Source organism: Alosa sapidissima, chromosome 9 (genome assembly GCF_018492685.1).
Source record: "Alosa sapidissima isolate fAloSap1 chromosome 9, fAloSap1.pri, whole genome shotgun sequence".
Classification (NCBI taxonomy): Eukaryota; Metazoa; Chordata; class Actinopteri; order Clupeiformes; family Clupeidae; genus Alosa; species Alosa sapidissima.
This window is the reverse complement of record NC_055965.1, coordinates 34,339,402-34,351,690: the sequence shown is the minus strand read 5'-3', so window position 1 is coordinate 34,351,690 and position 12,289 is coordinate 34,339,402. Positions and strand designations below refer to the sequence as shown.

Sequence of the window (12,289 nt, the reverse complement as noted above, 5' to 3'; positions counted from 1 at the left end):
CTAGGGTAGATCAGTGTTTTTCGACCTTTTTTGTGCCACGGCACACTTTTGACACTTAAAATGTCCCACGGCACACTAACACACTAATCCTGTGTGAATAAAAAATAAACATACCATAGCCTAAAACTTCAAATAATACACAGATATGGCCTTATTATGGCTTCTATGCAAGACCTGCTCAATAAAACAAGCGCCCTCTGTTTCATTTGTAGGTGACTATATCTAATTTAATTGTTGTTTTTGAACTGGATATGTGATGATTCTGTGAATACTGGATATGGGGCCCCCGTTGTACAATGCCTGCATACCACAAATAGTGCAATCATACAATCAATGAGAGTATTATAAATTCTTTGATGCAACAGTTGCTTTTCTGGACCAGTGAGTGACATTTGGGTCATTTTCTGCGGCACACCTGATGATCTCTCACGGCACACTAGTATGCCCCGGCACAGTGGTTGAAAAACACTGTTCTAAAGGCTGTAAGAACTGTTGTCAGTGATGAAATTCGTGCCACTATCATTGACCATGTAATCAGTGTGATGTTGATGAAAACATGTGGCCTAACCCTGAAGATCCTGAAGATCGCAGAGATTAGATACAGTAATTTTGTGCTTTTTTTTAGCTCCCCCCTTTTTATCTGGGCTTTTTGCTGTTGTTTTTTTGTTCAGAATGCTCCTGTGTGTGTCATGGATATTTTGTTCACTGTAAGCAATACTGTAAAATGTTTTCTGTTCTATCATACTGTAAACAGTATTTCTACTGTACCTCCTGTAGTTAACAGTAAAGGGAAAAATAAACTGATTTGCTTTTTACTGGAATGCTTTTGAATGTGAACATAACATGTGGACATACAGTTCCCAACCAAGAAATTTTGTGTAATTATTCCATGCAAATACCTGTAAAACTGAAACATAAAAGTCTATGCCGTTTTTGTAATGTCAACAATAGCCAGTATTTTGAAACTTGGTGTACTTTGATTGACTGCATGTACCTTGTGAAGTGAAAATAAGTGTTATTCTTTGACAGAATAATTTCATTTTGAGTCAGATTTCCAGTGTTTTGGTAAAGTTAGTGTGTGCAGAGAAATATGTGTTAGTAATATATTTAACAAAATGTGTTTTTGAGAAGAAAATTATACATTTGGCCAATTGTGTTTTGTAGGTGTGAGTCTGTGTTAAGAGTTTAGAAAAAGTATCTGAAGTATGGGTAAGCGCTTGTTAGCGATTGAAAATAACTGTAATCCGTTTCTTGTGTCTCTTTATGTAACCAGCCCACAGAGACACAGACCTCCATCTCCAGTGCCCAGCTGTGTGTCCATGAAGAGTGATCGGTCCATGTTGGATATGCCCACCTTCAGCAGTGAACCAGTTCCATCAGGTCTAATGTGAGTAGTCATCAGTCTGTTGACATGTCAGTCACATGAAATTTTACACACTCTCTCTCTCTCACTCACTCACAGGGAAAGCAATGGGATATGCTTGTAGGAATACACGTGTGTGTGTGTGTGTGTGTGTGTGTGTGTGTGTGTGTGTGTGTGAGAGACGCTGGGGGTCAGCACAAGGAGAGAAGAGAGGAGTCCACTTGCCCCCCGTAGCAACAGAGAAGAGCAAAAAAGAGAAGCAACTCCTCTTATCATTCACCTGTAGGCCACCCCCGAATCACAGGGCCTCTGTTATCTGAGAGCAGTGGGTGTGGCCTACAGTAGGTAAATCTCATCCCTATAGACTATAGGGATGAGACTATAGTGTAGTTCTTAGTCTACAACTATGCACAGATACATTAAATTTAAGACCAAACACGGATATGTTACATTCACAGCGTACATTTACAGAGGTTTTCAGAAATGACCATCAAGTTTCCACTGTATGGAGGAGCGAGATGAGACCACAGAAGTTGCTTGGCAGGGGGCCGGGAACTCACGGCCATAGCCAGCCAAGACAATAGTGAGCAACAAGTCCACACACAGATGTAAATTGACTGCGAAAGGCATTCTTTAGAACAGGGGCGGAGTGGGGCACTAAAATCCACCGGGAAAATTCTGACTGCACTGACCCCCCCCCCCCCCCCCCTAACACGCACACACATCAATAGCACAAACAAAATATATGCCAATTTAAAATACTAATAGGCTACGTATAGGCTACATTTGGAGAAAGGAACTGTAGTGCTAATACAATACAACAAGCCTATCAACCACAAACCAGGCACTTTCAATAAATGTGGAAGGAACTAGATATTTAAGTGCAGTATAAAAACAGCTTTGTGGGTGGATGGAAATTTCAAGCATCATGCAAGGACATATTTGGGTATCATGGCACTCCAATAGTTGCCTGTATAAATTTAAAAAAGGCCTAGCCTACAGACAATGTCAACCTAATAACACAGGTAATTAAATAATTAAAAAACAGGCACTTTGAATAGGTAGATTAAAGTAGGCCTATAGGCTTACATATACACAGTTCCAACGAGTTCCACAAACCATTTATCAGCCTGAGTGGCCCATTAATTAGTCATAGGCTAGGCTATAGGCTACATATAAACATAAGACTAGCTTGTGCTAGTTTCTGCCTAGCAATAACGTCAATGCTTTAGCTCCTAACCTTTCTCTCTGCCTTCCATCCATGTGTAAAACAGCAAGCAACCACGCAAATCCATCCACTGTCAAAAATCCTGTAGTTTTCCCAAGAGTTTTCCTCGAACTTGATTGCTTGTAGGGTCATGCCATTTTTTTTATTTGTGACCATGAAAGTTCTGTAAAGCCTGAATAAGACAAAAATGAATTAAGATAAAAAATTAAGGCTAGCCTTCACAAAAATCAGCATGGGAGCGATGAGTGTGCAGGGTAACCATGAATGACATGTAGACAGTGAGCGAGTGGTTTACATTTTGGTTGCACTTCTTAGAACTCTGAAGTGTAAGTCTCGGAGATTTTTGCGGAAAATTCTATATGCATTTCTGATGTACGACTCACGGCTGCGTTAAAAGCTCTATGGGCCGGCCGACCAGGAAAACTCCCGACCGTCCCGATTGCCACTCCGCCCCTGCTTTAGAAATGCAAACGATTGGCTAAAAACCACCTAGTGGAAGTACAATTGTAATGGTTTAAAATATGGGCATAGTGTTGGTCGGTTGTGATTATACTGTATATTATAGATTGTAGTGGACAGTGAGTCTTGCAATGCATTCAAATTATTAGATTCTGTGTAAATGATGTACAAATTAGTAAAGTGTACAAATTAGTATAATGACATTTCAACAAATTCCAGTTCTAATTTCTTTATTATTCAATATTAGCAGTAGTAGTAGGTCTGGTATGTCTGTCTTTTGTGGAATGGATCCTTTAAATCTGTGAATCTGTACTTGAATCTGTTTTCAGAATAGAATAGAATAATGCATATTACACATTTTAATCAGTAGATTGTCTGAGGAGCAATTAGTCCAAGTATTGTTTGTCTGATGTTTTTGCAGATTAAGTGCTGATCTGACCCAGAATCAGTCCAGGTGTGGAGTGTGTGAGCAGGTACTGAGGGACCCAGTCATCACCACCTGTGGGCACAGTTTCTGCAGGCAGTGCATCAGCAGCGACTGGGAGCAGCCTGGACTACCAGGAGACCAAGTCTGTCCCCAGTGTGGCAATACATGCAGAACCCAACCTCCTCTACAGCCTCCTCTAGATGAACACACAGATATGAGCACACAGGGTGAACACACAGGCCTGATCAACAGCAGAACACACCTGCACGCTGAACATACACCAGGCAGAAAGAGGGAACTAGGTGAGTATACATTTTGGACATTTTGGCTTTTTAGAGAGATTAATACTTTATTCATCCCTGGGTTAAATTTTACACATCCATACATACAAATCACTCACAGAAATGTCAAAATTAAAGAGCGATTGAAGAGATTACAAAGGTCTGGTATGGACTGACCATGTAATGTATTGACCATGTTAAGGGGCTATGGTTGAGTGTGTGCAATGGTGGTAGTGCAAAAGTAAACAGTGCAGGGATTGAACAGTGCATTTTAAACACTGTATTGATTTAATAGTTTTCTGAGAAGTAAAGTAATGTTATCAAACTGAACAATTGTAATTTTCAAATGTTGTCATTTGTAAACAGATGAGGACCTGAGGAGAGTTATAAAGAATCACAAAGTCAGTCTGAAGAGGAGGTTTGAGAACATATCTGAAGGCATCATCAAACCAGGAGCTGAGATTCTCCTCAATAAGATCTACACAGAGCTCTACATCACAGAGGGAGAGAGTGAAGGGGTGAATAAGGAGCATGAGGTTTGGCAGGTAGAGTCAGCATCCAGATCTCAATCCACAGAAGACACACCAATCAACTGCAATGACATCTTCAAGCCCTTACCTGGACAGAAGAAGCACATCAGAACTGTGATGACCAAAGGTGTTGCTGGCATTGGAAAAACAGTCTCAGTGCAAAAGTTCATTCTTGATTGGACAGATGGGGTAGCCAATCAAGATATAGATTTTATGTTCCCCCTTTCTTTCCGTGAGCTTAATTTAGTTAGGGGTGATCAGTACAGTCTTCACAGGCTCCTGCTGGACTTCTACCCTGAGCTGAAGGAGCTGAATGATGGTGAGGGATACAAAGACTGTCAGGTTGTGTTCATCTTTGATGGTTTGGATGAGAGTCGGTTGACTCTGAATCTGGAACAAAACAGTAAGTTGTCTGATGTGAAACAAACATCATCAGTGGATGTTCTGATGACGAGCCTCATTCAGGGAACTCTGCTTCCCTCTGCACTCATCTGGATAACCTCACGACCAGCAGCAGCCAGTCAGATTCCAGCTCAGTACATCAACCAGGTAACAGAAGTACGAGGATTCAATGACCCACAGAAGGAAGAATACTTCAGGAAGAGAATCGGTGATGATAGTCAGGCCAACAGAATCATCTCCCACATTAAGGCATCCAGGAGTCTCCACATCATGTGCCACATTCCAGTCTTCTGTTGGATTGCAGCCACTGTACTTGAGCAGATTATGAAAAAGAAAAACATTAAAGACATTCCCAAAACGCTGACAGAGATGTTCATACAATTCTTGCTTATCCAGACCACCAGGAAGGATCAGAAATATCAGAGTGAAACTAAAGCAAATCAAGCGAAAGTTCTGGAATCTCAGAGAGAGATTTTACTGAAGCTGGCAGAACTGGCTTTCAGGAGTTTGGACAATGGAAATCTGATGTTCTATGAAGAAGACCTGCAAGAGTGTGGCATTGATGTCAGCGAAGCCTCAGTGTACTCTGGCATGTGTACTGAGATCTTCAAGACAGAATCTGTGTTTCACCAGAAGAAGGTCTACTGCTTTGTGCATCTCAGTGTCCAGGAGTTTCTGGCAGCTTTGTATGTGTTTCACTCTTATGTGACTGAGAACCTTGCGGCACTGACATCCCTTATCAGTGACGAACACAGACAGAGAGATGATCCCAACCCCTCGATTTTATCATCTCTTCAAGCAGTGCTGGGCTTACAATCACAGGATCATCTACATGTGCTGCTCAAGAGTGCAGTGGATGAGGCTTTGAAGAGCAGCAATGGACACTTGGATCTCTTCCTTCGCTTCCTTATGGGCATCTCTCTGGAGAGCAATCAGAGACTTTTAAAAGGTCTACTGAACCAAACATACAGCACCTCAAAGAGTATTAAAGAAACATGTCAATATATGAAGGAGCTGAACAGAAAAGATCTCTCTCCTGAACGATGCATCAATCTTTTCCACTGCTTATTTGAAATGAATGATCATTCTATGCACAAAGAAATTCAGAAATTCCTGTCATCACCAAAGAACATCAAACAGAAGTTGTCTCCTGCCCACTGTTCAGCACTGGCCCACATGCTTCTGATGTCTGAGGATGTGCTGGAAGAGTTTGACCTGAAGAAATACAACACATCAGATGAGGGACGCAGGAGACTGATCCCAGCTGTGAGGTGCTGCAGAAAGGCACGGTGAGTTTCTGATGGAGAGACTATAGAGATTACATATAATGTTGTCACTGCTGTTTACTACTGATCTAGTCCTATTAAACATTTAATGATGCCTAAAGGTGAAATAGTCTTGATTTGAAGAAGAGGGGAATTAACAACATTCCATATTCACTACAGGATTGTGGTTGATAACTTGGCAGAGAAATTACACATACATTAATATATTGCTTTTATTTAAATAAGTCCACTAACATTACTGTCAAGCCGAATTTTGTAGGTGTGTGTGTGTGCGTGTGCGCGTGTGTGTGTGTGCACATAGTGCATGCTCACACGCATTTGAGTGATATTACAGGGTAATAATAGCCTAGAAATCTAGACGCGCCCCTAGCGGCAGCGAATTACATTTGCTGCCAGGGCTAGTCTAGCAACTCTCCGTTGGCTTGTGAGCTCCAGAAATCGAAACTTAATCAGGCCAATGAAATCGTGTATAGAGTCGTTAGGTGGGCTTAACATAATGATGGATGGCAGAGTTGCAACGGTTTGGCTTGAATTCCCTGCTACTTGAAAACAAATAAGATGGATGTTGCTGCTGGCGAACAGTGTGACACGAGTTAAGCTTTTATTAAGTTGGCAAACGTTTGAACTAGCCAACTAGCTCCGCTGGTGGGAAACGCATGGGACTGCCAGCGCTGCCGCTGTCCTATTGCGTGCAGAGGGAATTTGAAAGACAACTGATTATCCCGCCCCTCGGACTGAGCACTGCGAACGGTGAGTGTCCAGACCCTACATTTTAATGTGGGTCTGGCTCGTCAGGCTAGGGTAATAATGTCTCTTGACTATGTTGATTTATTGGGGCACTGTTTAAACAGTATATTTTCCATTAATCCATTTCTGTAATATGTCATCTTTTCTCATGTTGTTATGCAGGCTCTTTGAATGCAAACTCTCAGAGAAGTCCTGTGGAATTGTGGCTGCTGTTCTACAGTCACCAAACTCCCTGACAGAGCTGGACCTGAATCACAACGACCTGGGGGATTCTGGAGTTCAGCTTCTCTCTAAGGGACTGTCTAGTCCTAACTGCAAACTGCAGACATTCAGGTTGGTGTTAGACATGTCTCTTTGTAAAGGATTATTATTAGGACTAGTGTGGCACATTATGGTTTGGTTGGTGTTTTATATGTGTTTTAACCCTTTAGGCGCCAGAGGTTTTTTTTTTCCGAAACGTTCGATTTTGACGATTTCGATCTTCATTTCAAAAGGCTATATCTTAAAAGTGATAAGAGATAGAGACTTTCTGTAAATTAGAGAAATATTAAGGATGACCCAAAGTTTATGTAGAGATTAAATGTTTATATCTAATTTGCATATTATGACGTCATATGGTGGCGGCCATCTTGGATTATAGAATTTTCATGAAATGGGTTCATGTGTGAAGATGCACTACACTGTTTTAGAACACAGTTTTATTTGAATGAGCTTTTGCAAATAATAGTCTACAGGTGTGGGTAATTGATTAATTGGGCCACACCCACTCTGGGACACTTTAAAGGGGTTTTGGTTTAGGCAGAGATTTGTACATTGATGTGTAATACCCATTTTATAACAGTTTGTTAAATTAAAAACAAGTATCTTTACTGTTTAAAAAATGCAAGATGGTGTACACTTGATGTATTTTGATGTTATGAATTGGGAAATTCCATCTTCATTACAGGATTGTGGTTGATGGTGTGGCATAAATAAATTGCTTATATGTATACAATTGTCCTCTTACAACATTATGTGTGTAAACACTTCAGTTCTGTTCATCTTTATTTACCATTTTGCCCAGGTATAAGTACATGTACATTGGAAGTCTTGTCGGGTCTCATTGTATGTGTGTGTGTGTGTGTGTGTGTGTGTGTGTGTGTGTGTGTGTGTGTGTGTATATGTGTATGTGTTTATGTATGTGTGTGATTTGGCATGGGAATGATCTGCGAAAGATCACTTGATTGTGTTGATTTATCGGGGCACATAGTATCCCTTACATTTATCCATCTCTGCAATATTTTGTCTTTATTTGTGTTGTTATGCAGACTTGCTGAATGCAAACTCTCAGAGAACGCCTGTGGAGTTGTGGCTGCTGTTCTACAGTCACCAAACTCCCTGACAGAGCTGGACCTGAATCACAACGACCTGGGGGATTCTGGAGTTCAGCTTCTCTCTAAGGGACTGTCTAGTCCTAACTGCAAACTGCAGACATTAAGGTTGGTGTTAGACATGTCTTTGTAAAGGATTATTATTAGGACTAGTGTGGCACATTATGGTTTGGTTGGTGTTTTATGTGTCTTAAGGACTGTCCACACCAAGTCCAATTTTTCGGATGAAATTCACACAAAATTAAGCAGGTTAATAAACACAGTTATTCTAATTGGTCTGTACTCACTGAGGACGAAATGAAAATAATTTAAAAAAACATTCGAAACTGTCTTGTTTGATGTGAAATTTCGTATGCAATAGAGTTCCTGACCAATTAAATAATGGCTTTTTATAGGGTTCCGATGTCAGCGATGTCATAAGTAGAATGACAAGCAGAAAAGGCTGACACAATGTATGATATTGTATTGTATGATATTGTATATGAGATATGTCTCATTAGGCCTATATGCCAAAGTCACAAAGAATTTACGTTACATCAGACTTTCCCAGGTTTTCAAGAGTGAGAACTCCACCACAGACAGCTTTCCCCACCTCTTACCACCTAACCATCATTTCACACAAGGACGTCGTTAGACCTATTTTGGGGGGGCTGAAGCCACCCTAAGATGATCAAAAGCCCCCTAAAAATATATAGTAATAATATATACGTCCGAATTCACATCCATTACTCTCTGCTGAATAGCTCACAGAGTTAGCCTAGAAATCTAGACGCACCGTAGCGGCGGCAAATTAATTTGCTCAGCCTGTACGTCTAGTATCAAACCATAGGGATTTCTATTGGCTGACGCCGTGGACGTCATCCAATCACAGTGCTCTATTATGTTAGAGTCTTAAGGCGGGCTTAACAGGATAACGAAAGTTGAGCAACACAATGCACTTAAGTCGTTCCTTTCGAAGAAGGATGTATTTGCCGTTTTGCCGACCGGATACGGATATGGTCGTAGGTGATATAGGATGGCCCGCCAGGCTATCACAGAGTACTTATCTCACATAAATCAAGATGTCAAACAAAAGAGCGGAACCGGAGCTTTCCAGTGATATTAGCGGCTAGGTGCTGTGAAAAATGGTTCACGTGAAAATTAACGTTGGGCATACATGACATTTCATCATATTTGCATTCACAGCACACAGCACTTCGTCCTTCTCCACCCATTACTGTCGGTGGTATACAGTATCTCACAAACTCAACGCATGGTAAATCATATAGGCTATCAGAATAAACAGCAGACCTTACCGAACACGACAATATGAAGCATTCTATTGTACAGTAGCCGTTCCCGTTCCTGAGTTTTGAAATTGCCGCAAATTTCTACATGGTATCCAACTTTGGGCTGAAATTCTAATGTAGCCTAATAGCAGTCCAAGCAACTGTGCTTTTGAATAGATATTTCTACCAGCATGCTTCAGGTGACATGAATGCAACAATCATGAGACACAAAGTATTTTCACTTGACATAAATGTATATGCATGCATGATCATCATATTTTCCCAGATATGGGTTGCCTGTTGTCTTGAAAACGATATAGCCTAGCATAATAGATATGGGTAGCCTGTTGTCTTGAAAACGATATAGCCTAGCATAATAGATATGGGTAGCCTGTTGTCTTGAAAACGATATAGCCTAGCATAATAGAGGGCCCTTACAATGATCAAAGACCTTAGTAGTACAATTACACTGAAAATAGCCTATTTTAATTTAATTTAATTTATTGTGCTTATATAGCGCCAAAACATAACACATGTATCATGGCGCTTTACAGAATGTAGGCAATCAGAGAAAGAAGGGAAGAAAGGAAGAAAAGAAAAGACAGAGAGAGGCCCATGGGTAACAGGGGAAAAACTCCCTAGAATTGGAGATACATATAGGAAGAAACCTCAAGCAGATCCACGACTCAAGGGCCTGACCCATCTGCCTAGGGTCAGTACATGACAGTAAGGTCTGTATACATGACAAATGCATATGATAGTCGGGTGTAGAGAATAAGACATGGTGTTAAAAGCACTTGAGCTGAAAGTTACAAGAGGTGGGATGATTACGTATCCGTTATGGTAATTTATTACTCCTGATTTAGTGTTCAATAGTCCAGCGTTGGAATTGTCCAGGGGAAGGGAGTTGTCGAGGGGCATGTGGTGGGTTGGCAGACGGGCCAGTAATCCGGGCAGAGTTGCCATAGGCTGGTGGTGGGTCGCTAGGCTGTACGGGCCAGGAGTCCAGATAGGGGGCAGTAATAGGGCAATCGGGGATGGGACTTCAGGTGAGATGGGTGAGAGGAGGGCCAACACACGGATGGTTGATGACTGGTGATGATATACCTCACAAGTGAGGTACAGTAAGGGGGAAGAAAGAGAGATGTAGAATGGGTTAGTATTACTGAAAATCAGAATGGTTAATGTCAATAAGTAATCAGTAGTACTATATATTGTTACAGTATACCATGGTGGGAATAGGCAAGAGAGGAAGAGTTGAGAGAGAGAGAGAGAGAGAAGGGGGGAGAGGAGAGGGGGGGGGGGGGTTGTACGGCGTGACACATGAAAAGTCCATGACAGCACTATGCTATAGCAGCATAACTAAGGCATGGTGAGGGGTAGTCGACACCAGCGCAGGTATGGTCAGTGACCACCATCGCATGCGCGACTGGGGTGCCAGTCACACGAGGACTCAGCAGGGTGGTCCATTCCAAAAAACCCTGAGGTGGGTGAATTTCCACGCACCATACCTAACTATGGGAGGCAGTAAAGAGGTATGTTTTAAGTCTAGACTTAAAAATAGGGAGGGTGTCAGCTAGTCGAATTGAGGTAGGAAGATTATTTCAGAGGAGGGGTGCGCGATAGCTGAAAGCTCTGCCTCCTACTGTAGTTTTTGAGATTCTTGGAATTACAAGAAGGCCAGTATTCTGTGATCGTAGCGGTCTGGGTGGGTTATATGGGACTAGGAGATCTTTAATATATTCTGGTGCCTGGCCATTAATGGCTTTGTATGTTAGAAGTAATATTTTGAAGTCAATGCGACTTCTAACAGGCAGCCAGTGTAGAGATGCCAGGATAGGGGAAATATGTTCATATTTTCTAGTGAGTGTGCGAGCAGCTGCATTTTGTATAAGCTGTAAGCTCTTTAGACAGGTGTTATTGCAGCCAGCGTATAGAGCATTGCAATAATCAATCCTTGAGGTGACAAAAGCATGGATTAATTTCTCAGCGTCTGGTAGGGATAAAGACTTCCTTATCTTTGAAATGTTCCTTAAATGATAAAATGAAGCTTTGGTAATCTGTTTTATGTGATTACTTAGTGATCGGTCTTGGTCAATTGTAACTCCTAGATTTTTAACACATGTGGATGAGGATAGTCGGAGATCAGTAAATGTAGCTTGTGATGAGGATAGGATATCCCTCATCTTTTTAGGACCTAAAACCATGACTTCTGTTTTATCGGAGTTCAAAAGCAGGAAATTGTTCGTCATCCATGTCTTTATGTCTCGTATACATGTGTCAAGTTTGGCTAACGGAGTCAATTCGTCAGGTTTTATGGAAAGGTATAGTTGTGTATCGTCTGCATAAGAATGAAATTTAATGCCATGTTTCCTAATTTCTGAGCCTAGAGGAAGCATATAGAGAGAAAATAACAGGGGCCCTAGTACTGAGCCTTGAGGCACCCATATTTTACCATAGTCTGGGTAGATGGTTCATTGTGAACCTGTACAAATTGTCTGCGGTTAGAAAGGTATGATCTAAACCAAGCGAGTGCTGAGTCTTTAATGCCTATCGAATGTTCAAGCCTGTGGAGTAGTATGTTGTGGTCTATGGTGTCAAAGGCAGCACTGAGGTCCAGGAGGACCAATATTGATATATGTCCATTATCGGCAGCGATGAGGAGGTCATTAAAAACTTTAACTAAGGCTGATTCAGTACTGTGGTGAGCTCTGAAACCAGACTGATATAATTCTTGGATTTTATTCATATGCAAGAAGGTACCAATTTGTTTCGACACTATTTTTTCTAGTATTTTTGACAAAAAAGGGAGATTAGATATAGGCCTATAGTTGGCCAGGTTGTTAGGGTCAAGGGTAGGCTTTTTGAGGGATGGCTTAATGACAGATAACTTAAACGACTGTGGTACATGGCCTGATAGCAGTGAGT

General features: G+C 41.3%; 2 protein-coding genes across 4 annotated transcripts in view; both read left to right on the top strand.

The window, feature by feature from the left end:
• LOC121718967 (interferon-induced protein 44-like) overlaps positions 1 to 12,289 on the top strand; it is a 247,328-nt gene that overhangs the window by 107,682 nt on the left and 127,357 nt on the right. The gene's annotated exons all lie outside the window — the stretch shown is intronic.
• The window catches only part of LOC121718788 (NACHT, LRR and PYD domains-containing protein 3-like), a 1,510,793-nt gene that overhangs the window by 1,423,714 nt on the left and 74,790 nt on the right, over positions 1 to 12,289 (top strand). The window contains exons 17-21 of one of the 3 annotated variants that reach the window (XR_006034018.1): positions 1,274 to 1,387; positions 3,472 to 3,779; positions 4,125 to 5,979; positions 6,886 to 7,056; positions 8,031 to 8,201. Coding sequence is in view for 1 of the 3 variants with exons in the window: in XM_042103944.1 (XP_041959878.1) it covers positions 8,031 to 8,201 (171 nt within the window). In the remaining 2 variants the exon portion in view is untranslated. The remainder of the gene's footprint in view (positions 1 to 1,273; positions 1,388 to 3,471; positions 3,780 to 4,124; positions 5,980 to 6,885; positions 7,057 to 8,030; positions 8,202 to 12,289) is intronic. The other 2 variants (XR_006034019.1, XM_042103944.1) reach the window with 2 other exon arrangements.